The sequence below is a fragment of the Pygoscelis adeliae genome, unplaced genomic scaffold (assembly GCF_000699105.1).
Source record: "Pygoscelis adeliae isolate BGI_AS28 unplaced genomic scaffold, ASM69910v1 Scaffold318, whole genome shotgun sequence".
Taxonomy (NCBI): domain Eukaryota; kingdom Metazoa; phylum Chordata; class Aves; order Sphenisciformes; family Spheniscidae; genus Pygoscelis; species Pygoscelis adeliae.
In genome coordinates, this window is record NW_008825430.1 from 2,409,857 (window position 1) to 2,418,849 (window position 8,993).

The window sequence follows — 8,993 nt, forward strand, 5'->3', positions numbered from 1 at the left end:
GCTCTTCCCAACAGGGTGAGGTACATCGCTAAGAGGTATCATTTCAACACCTGGGGTTTTAGAGTTATTCCTAAAGTTCCACTCGGTCTTTGACTCCATACAAAATTACTCAAAAACTATAACCAGCTGTAAATAGCTGTGTCTTAAGCATTTCTCCCTACAGAATGCATATTATATTTCATTTCCTCAGCGGTCTGGTACTTATGTATTTTCTAAAATCGTAGGTTGCAGTCCAGATACTACTATAAACAGGCTGCTTTTTTGACATTTTCCGTAAAATGTTACTTAATCCACATTAAGAAAATTTTAGTAGGTTTGTTTTCTTGCTGCACAAGTCTGTCCTGGACCAAACTGTCCCCATCCCCAATTAGGCAGAAGAGAGGTCTGAACACAGACCCTGCACAACCCAGATCCGCTCGTTGATGTTGAATTTTCAAAGGCCGCTATTTTATTCTCATGCAGAAGGAAGGAAAATTCTGAAACCTCAACAGCCTTTGTAGACAAGAAAAGCCTTTTTTTTTTTTTTTCCCCCCTTCAGCTCAACAACAAGTTCCCATTTCTGGAGACCTCCCAGGCCGACAGCCATTTTCTATCATCTGCTACCCACAAAACAACTACAAAACTGTTTCCATTTAAATTTCAATACCAGCAGAGCCAACATTTCCCAACAGCTCTACCTATAGACCAGTCTCCTACGAAAACACTTAATTCCATCTTTTATAGCCATCTCCAAGAAACACCAGCTCGGAGGAGAAAACACGTGGGGACCATCGGGTACGGAAGGTGGCTGGGAAGCCACCGGCAGCCTGGCAGGGAGCCTGTGCTTGCCCCAGCTCGCCTCTTGCCTTTGTTTCTTCATACCATCACCTCCTCGCCCAGTTTCATGGCATGACTAGGACGGTCCCGCGTGTCCCGTCCCCCGGGCTCCCCTCGCCCCATCGCTTTGTGATGCAGTTCAGTTCCATCGGTTCTCATCCAGGGGAAGGCGCCCGGCCCGACCAGCCTCCCCCTCCTTCCCACGCGCCACCCAAAACAACCTTGGGGAGAGACGGGCACCCGCCCGTTCCACTGGGCAGAGCTTCAGCCTGACCCCCGTTTATTCGTGTTTGCTCATACTTGTATTAGCGTTTATTATTGCCATGCTCCGAGGGAAGGGCAGAGATGACTGAGGGTGTTTACCGTAAAGAGATGGAACTACCTCAAAACATCGCGCTGAGTTAGTTTATTGGTGTTCAGAAAATTTTCCTGGGAAAAAGGGTAGTGGCAGAGAAGTGTCTTTTTAAATAGCTAATGAGACAGTGCAGTTGATCTCTGAATTTCACAGACCGCTGAAGAGCGGCAGGTTTTCCCTATATAACATTTAAAACAATTCAATCCTGCCTCTTTCTGCAAATTTATTCAGCTCAAATATGCAAAACATGAGGTGGAAACGCAACGCGTTTTCCCCTGTGGGGCTGTGATTGTTTGGACCGAGACGGAGGTACTTCGTCAGAGGGCTACAGGGAAAACAGAGACAAGTACATGTTGCAGGTTAATCGAAAGGCCTGCTGCAGACCAGCTGCCCTTGACTTGTTTTGCTTTGGATAATTGAAGTACAGCAGACGTTGCCGTTACGCAGAGTATTTATGCGCTCTTGTCTCTGCGCAGGTATGGATTGAAGCCCGCCATACATCTGTAGTCTGTGCAGAAGTATAGGACTTCGGTAAATTCTCTGAAAGCCTGTTTTGATGGAGCCTTCATTCTCATTTCTGTGAGAGCACCTCCAACGTTTCTGCGATTCCAAGGCCCCTTGCTTATTCCTGCAGCCCTTCGGGGGGGAAAAAGTATGAAAGAACTTCTAATAATGTACACTAATACGGAAATAAAATTCGGATGGGGATTAGGACAGCTGCAACATTGGAGAAAATACCAAGAAAGGACAAGAACAGTAAGGAATTCATTTTACTTTATTGGAATTTAGCCACTTAGATTGTGTATTCAAGGGTATGACTCTCCATATTGTCCTGATTTTATCTTCTTTTTGACAAAAACAGTCATGGCAAGTATCCGTTCCTAGTTTGGAATACAGGGTACATTTCCAGCAGCTTGCGTTCTTCCCCCAGCTAATGGATTTTTGATGCTTTGTGTGATGTTTTTTTTTCCTCAGTGTCTCCTTTATCCTTCATTTTAGCAGCTTTTCCAGTCTAAAAAACCAAGCCAAGAAAAGTCAAAATCAAAACTGTAATATTTTGATGATGGGATGTGTAGCTTCACATTTTGTTAGGGTAAGAAAGGGCTAACAAGGCTTTCTGGCTTTGGGTCAGTAGCTTACCTGTCATGCAGTTATAAATATCCCTTCAAAGAAAGATAACCAATAATTTAAATTGGTTTTATTCTTCTGTCTTCCCATGAACCATTTCTGTCACTGGTGACTGACATAGGTGCTTCCAGTACTCGTCTATCCATGTTCCTAGTTGCTCATGGCGTGTCTTTCCTACCCCTGGTCTCTCACACGGCCGGCAGATTTGATTCACGAGCCGCATCCCGGTTCCTGCTCTACACTGCTGCTCCCGTCCCACCGCCTGTTCGGGCTCAGGCGATGCCCATCCCCGGTCTCCACACACGAGTGGAACAGGAGCCAGATGATACTAGTTATTAAGTCTTACTTAGAACAAATACCCTGATTTCCACCACGGATTTCACAGAAGGACATACTGACTGATACTCATGTGGGATGGAGGACGTCAGACGTTTCACGCAAGCTTAGGGACAGGCTGAGCTAAGGCCACGGCAGAGGCTGAGGAATGACCACAAACATCTGACTTGAAGAAACAGAATTCTAGCAGACTTCTGCAACAGATCTGCTCAGTTGCAGCAAGGGTGTGAGGGACGCGGAAGCTTCCTCCCGCCTAGTGTCACCTTCCAAGGGCAGCTTTTGTTAGCAGTTAATTGCATTTTTGTACAAACAAGATGAGCGCGGGCTGCCGCCGGTTGCGATGGTCATTACTCACATCTTCTGAAAAGTGAAAACCTGAAGTTTCAATCTCAGAAAATAATTGGCTTGCCATTTTTCTTGACTTCAAAGCTCCCTAAAGAGTTTTTCAGGTGCTGTTCAAAGAGCAATTTGTCCTAATCCTCCTCTTCCTGCTGTGCAACACCCCTCAGCAATTGTTGGGGCTTAGTTCCCACTTCTGCTACTACTGATATCACTATCTGTATCTCATACTTAGCACAAACCCAACAATACAGCAGATGGCACAAACACGGAAAACCACTGCCTGGATTTAGTTAGTTATTTATTTACTTAGCTTCTGGTGTAGCGCAACAACACATGCTGACATGCCTTCACCCTTCTACACGGTTAAATAACACTGAGATATATTTCATTATTACTAATGAAGCAGTAATTAGCCCTATACCCCCGGCATATCTTACCTTTCCTGCCCACTTCATCTGGAATCTCCACGTCAGGAACTTGCTCCTCGATTTTCTTGCCAAGCTCCTGTTACTGGACTAAATAGTCTCATCAACTGCTCTAAAAAAAAAAGCAAATGCACAAATATAAACTACGACCCGCAAAGGCTTAGCAGCTACAAATTCTTCACAAGCTTTGTGTTTACAGTGATGCGCTAGTGCACGCGACCACAGTATTTTCTAGAGTAATTTGATGCGCTTAAGTTCTGGCCCCACCGTCGCCGATATGAAGGAATTGTATCTTGATTTCACTCCGTTAGTGACAAGCACGAGCACAGCCAACTGTTTGTTTAGAGCAAGAGCACCAAATAAGAGGTGTTGTAAAACATACGGAGAACAGAAGGAAGGAACCAAGTAATCTGTTTCTCTTCTGCAGGACGGGGAACAATGTCACTGCAAACAATTCAGCAGTTGGCAGCATTGACTTGGGCTCTTTCAACCTCTACTACCTCTTAAAAACGTTCTTACCAAAAGTCAGAGTCCTGCCTTCCTACGGAGGGGAACACGTTGAAGAAAAGAAGGAAGGTAACTTGAAGAAACATATTGAAAAGTACTCGGGTCATATACAGGCTGTCGGCAGCATTAAAAAGCACTTTTTGAAACCATTATTGGGAAGCAATAAGTTAAATTCAATCTGTAATAGCTGTCATGCAGGTAGAACAAAATTTGTATTGAAAACCATAAATCACTGAAATCATTAAATATATTGTATTTTAAAATGACTACAAATCCATATAGCTGAATTTTACTCTTAGTACTAAAATCAGCGATGCTAACATGCATCATTCAAGAAGGCAAAAGCATCAGCTTGTTCCTACTTTTTGTGGATTCCGAATCAAGACCTTGATTTACTATTTTAACATTACACGATATACAGATGCTCACCAGTGCTACCTCCTGCAAGCTCAGGGGCTGAGAATTGACTTACCATTACTCTCACCACAAAACGGATTACTTGCAAGGAAAGGCGTTAATTGTAAAAAGAAAGATTAAATTGTCAGAAGTCTTTTCAGCAACATTGTTATATTTAAAAAAAAAAGTATATTTTTTTCCAATCGATCTTTTAGGAACATTCAACGTGAACTGTTACTACCAAGTTTTCAGCCATAGTCTTTCCCCCCCTCCAAATTCTTGCAGCGTTAAATGTTGTGGCATCAAGCGAGATGCAACCACGAAGAACGGGAGTGTAGGAAATCACTGCGCAGGCTTAAAAACCAAATCCCTCCTTTTCCAAACTCACATGGCTGCTGAGCAGCAGCTGGGAAACCAGCTCCCCAGGAGACTCACCTTTGCGTATTTTGCCACAATGTGTTTGGGACTGGTTTTCTCTGAAGTGTTTCAACACCTAAATGCTGCAAGAAAGCAGTCAACAATGCTAAATTTGCTGCATTAAATTAACAGATTAAATTAGCGCACTCTCATATTTGAGGTTTTTGCCTAAAGAAATGTTGGTGCTGGAGGAAGTTAAAGTGCATTTTAAAACAGAAGTTACACGAGCAACCAACACTAGTCTTCAAGCACATAATACTCAGTTCAATCTGTTATTCAATGGTTTTTCTTCTCAGGAAAATATCCTGAGGACGGTGGTAAGGAATCAAAACTATCTGCCAAGGAAAATAACGTAGCTTACCTACTTCCCTATACGAGAGAGTTTCTTTAAATACCCTCTTAGCAGGAAAGCCACTGAAGCATTTCAGATTCTTACTAAATATAAATAGAGAAGGTTTGAATTATATTCCTGTATTTAAAACTAGGCTTTAACAAGATACCCTGATATTTTGCTTTTGGTTAGTTAACAGAAGTTCCAGTGCTGCTTCTACTGTCCCCCTCCTCAGTAATCTAAAGGAAATTTAAAAGCTAAAGGATCACAACTCTCCTCTGTTCATAGAGCGCTTCGAGACTGATGAGGTTTCAGCGGAGGAGTGACACTATGTTCTCAACCAAGTTAAATGACACGGGGTCATCTTCATGTTCCTACAGCCTGACATCGATAGGACATGGTATTATCCTAACACGCTCAGACCGACTGGGTTGGTTTTTTTTCTCTGCCACCACACCTTTCCAACGCCTTCCCTGAAGGATACTGACATTTATGATTTTTTTTCCGCTAGTGTGAAGATGATCATTTGTGAAAGTTGTAATTTTTACCCCCCTCAATTTAGACATAGGCTTCTCATGCAGAGTACGCTAGCGCTCATGCCAGGAAGATGTACGGAAACATGCACAGCGTTAACCACGCCAAGTCTTACATTCCCCAACCCTGTTTGTCCCTTTTGGCCTTGGGAAGGCTTCAGGCCCTGGTCACTGCAACGCCGAGCAGAGGGAACGCTCCCCAATATCACACCCACCCACACAAAAGTCACGTCTGTTTATTTTGTTAAGAAATGAGTCACAGGCAGAACTACCGAAGACAGGTATTATGGCTGTAAAAATTAACTGCGCGTTGTTTAGTATTTGTCAGGAAACAAAGAAGTTACAGTTTTCCCCAAATGGTTTTCCTATTTCATACTCTGAATTTGGTCACATTTTCACAACACCTGAGGCTCCTCTAGAAATCCTTCCCAACTTGAAGAGCCAGCCTCACCTTACAGATTAATTCTTGCTGTTACTTGGCTACGAACATAGCATTAAAAAGGTGTAAGTACATCTTGAATAACTGCCCGTTACCTCACAGCAACAGAAGGGGATACAGTCAGGCATCCAGGAAGCAGCTCCTAATTCAAAACAAACATTGTAAAGAGCTTTAAGATATTTTTGTCTCATTTACCCATTAACCCCGTCGCATATGTTTGTCTACTATGACAGTTTTCACTTTTTTTTCTCCCCCTAGTTTCTGGTGTTAGCCAAAGTTGAGATACCTCAAAGGGCGGGCAACTCTTTGATCCAGCATGGCAAATTCTACCTTTCGGCATAAAGAGTTACTTAAATTCACCCAAATAACCTTTCAGACTAAGACGGACAGCAGAAGTCTGTAAACAAGAATAAATTTATTTTAGATTCTTTAAAGATTTAATGATATACAAAATGTATACAGTATTATATCCTTATAACATTTTACCTTTCCCCATCAAACATAAAACACCATTTAAACAGCTATTGTGTTCGTGCCTTAGGTCTGTATCTATAAGATACACTACTGAATAAAAATTTTATAGAGCTATATACTGCCCTTTTAATTAAAAATTACAAATTAGTACCTATGTAACAAAAAAAAAAATCGCAGCATGAAACTTCAGTTGGACAACAGTTTTTTCTTGCTGAATGCTCAACAATATTTGGGACAGTTAAATTACATTTTATTGGCATGAAGGTGCATTGCAATCTCCCGTACTTTACATAATGCTAATCCAACCCTAGTCTCTCTTAAATAAGTACCACAAATAACATAACATTAAAGATGTTTTCTACACAATTTTAAATACATTTAAAAGTTATGTGTACATTCGGTTTTGATATACTGGTTTTACGAGATCTTTGGAAGGCATAACTTCTGAAGCAGTCACTACGTACGAGGAAAAGCACTTCCAACTTGTGTTCTTACAAGGCAACTTATTTGGACCAGTACATACTATTTCTTCTATTAAATATGATTATACCGGTCTATCATGGCTTTGTTACTATTTGACAGTGACTTGATAAAATTGAAATGTATAAAACAAGAAATTTCATTATGCACAATTAGGGCTCTATTCCACAAAAAAAAAAAAAACCAACCCCAAATACAAAACCAAAAAAACCAACAGCTTTACAGCCACGAAGCTGAATCCTGATTCAGGAGACTCTCCCTCTCTATTGGAACAGATCAAGTTCCTACCTTCAACCTCAGCCTACTGGCATCATATACACACCTCATTTTGGCTCTGTCCTCTTCAAAAGGCCAGATTACAAGACGTCTGGTGAGAAATCATTAGTGGAACACTTCCAAAAACGCTCAAAGTATACTCTGGCATTACAGAGGTAGGTGCTTTCTCCTGTCTTTTGCTGACTGACAGTAAGACAGCTGCCAAACAGACAAATGCTTTACCTTAAAACATCAACTACCAAAATCCTTTTGGTTGAAGGCATATTGCACACCACAGGACTACAGAGAGAAAAATCCTCCACTAAACCAAAACAAAATTAAAAAAAAAAAAAAACCTTCTGCTAAACAGCCCCTTTAAAAACATATCTTAAATACTTGTCATTATTCAACCTTTAAAATGAGCAGCTGCCAGGCTGTTCTCTGTAGATGGTTATCACAAGTTGTTAGGTCCTTAGATTACGGACCAGCCAAAATTCCACTTAGAGAGCAATCCTTGTTTTGACATATCTTTCTTTCAATTATAGTGAAGGAAAGACAAGCGACGACTCTGTGACATTCCGTGAAGTCTGGATGAAGCCACTGATTTGGTCACATCATTAGAGCATCAGACGAATAGAATTAGCTGAATCGGATTCTTTGGTGCAGCTTCCAGGCTGAATTGTCAATTCAGGGGAATCATCCTGAGGAAATAGGATCTTGTCAGGTGTGTAATCGTTCCTCTTCAGATCTGTACAAACAAAATGAAGTCCTATTGATAACTATTTCTTGAGCTAGTAGAATCAATGGGGCATAGAAGTCTTTTAAAGAATTGGGTGTGCATATGTACTTATAAAGAAGAATTCCCCAGTATGCACTATGTCAAAAAAGGATGTTTTTATCGTACATGTAATCGGAAGCCTAAAGCTCTGCTTTAAAAAGTGATGGAAACCTCAGAATTATTTTATTTATAGATATTACAGCAAGTATTGAGTCAGTGTTCCATGGAAATTGGATCCTTCCATGACCTGTTTTGATGTTACCAGGATTTACAACTCAAATTTAAAATAAATGACATCTCTTCATGTGAGAAACAACCTGGCAGCGTGAAACAGGCAGGAATCACACGAGTTCCTTATTGTTGTTCTGCTGGAGTCTAAAAGCCTGATACAGAGAAACAATTTCAAGGTTTGAGATGAGTGTAGTGTAGTGTAGTCCATGCAGCAAAAATATCTGGGATTTAAAGTTTTTAACAGAATGAATTTCTGCAGACCTGGACATGTTCTTAAAAAACAAACAAACAAACAAAACCTCCACAAACAGCAAAGGAACAAACACCTCAAATAAATTAAAACAAACAAAAAACCACAAACCATAAACACCCCTCAACCCCAAAACAAACACAAGCACCATTTTGTTTAAAAAGCCTGAAGGTCTGCAATTATCTTGACCTGCTTTTCCTACTTTTTCTAGGAACCTTTATCATTTTTTTACTGCACCTTCTAAAATCTTGATCCATCTAGTCTACCTTCCTCAAATACGGTGCACATGGATATAGAACACACAGACATTCTCAATTCCTTCATTTAGGATTTTATCTTAAAATGGCGTATTGTTTTAAAAGTCAAATTAAAAACCTGCTGTTTATTATTTATTCCACTTTCACAGCATGACATAACTATTGCATTACACATCATACAACATTTCATGACATGAGTGGCACAAAAGAAGAAATACAGCAACTCTTACCAGGAAGTTTAAG

The 8,993-nt window shown here is 40.8% G+C and overlaps 2 protein-coding genes across 2 annotated transcripts in view; both read right to left on the bottom strand.

The window, feature by feature from the left end:
- The window catches only part of USP50 (ubiquitin specific peptidase 50), a 5,280-nt gene extending 4,341 nt beyond the window's left edge, over positions 1–939 (bottom strand). Inside the window, exon 1 of the mRNA XM_009330984.1 lies at positions 862–939. Coding sequence (XP_009329259.1) covers positions 862–939 — 78 coding nt within the window. The remainder of the gene's footprint in view (positions 1–861) is intronic.
- A 5,489-nt stretch (positions 940–6,428) lies between these two features.
- TRPM7 (transient receptor potential cation channel, subfamily M, member 7) overlaps positions 6,429–8,993 on the bottom strand; it is a 25,506-nt gene continuing 22,941 nt past the window's right edge. Inside the window, exons 27-28 of the mRNA XM_009330929.1 lie at positions 8,981–8,993; positions 6,429–7,982 (exon numbers count right to left, since the gene is read on the bottom strand). The exon at positions 8,981–8,993 is cut by the window's right edge and continues 94 nt beyond it. Coding sequence (XP_009329204.1) covers positions 7,852–7,982; positions 8,981–8,993 — 144 coding nt within the window. The 3' untranslated portion in view covers positions 6,429–7,851. The remainder of the gene's footprint in view (positions 7,983–8,980) is intronic.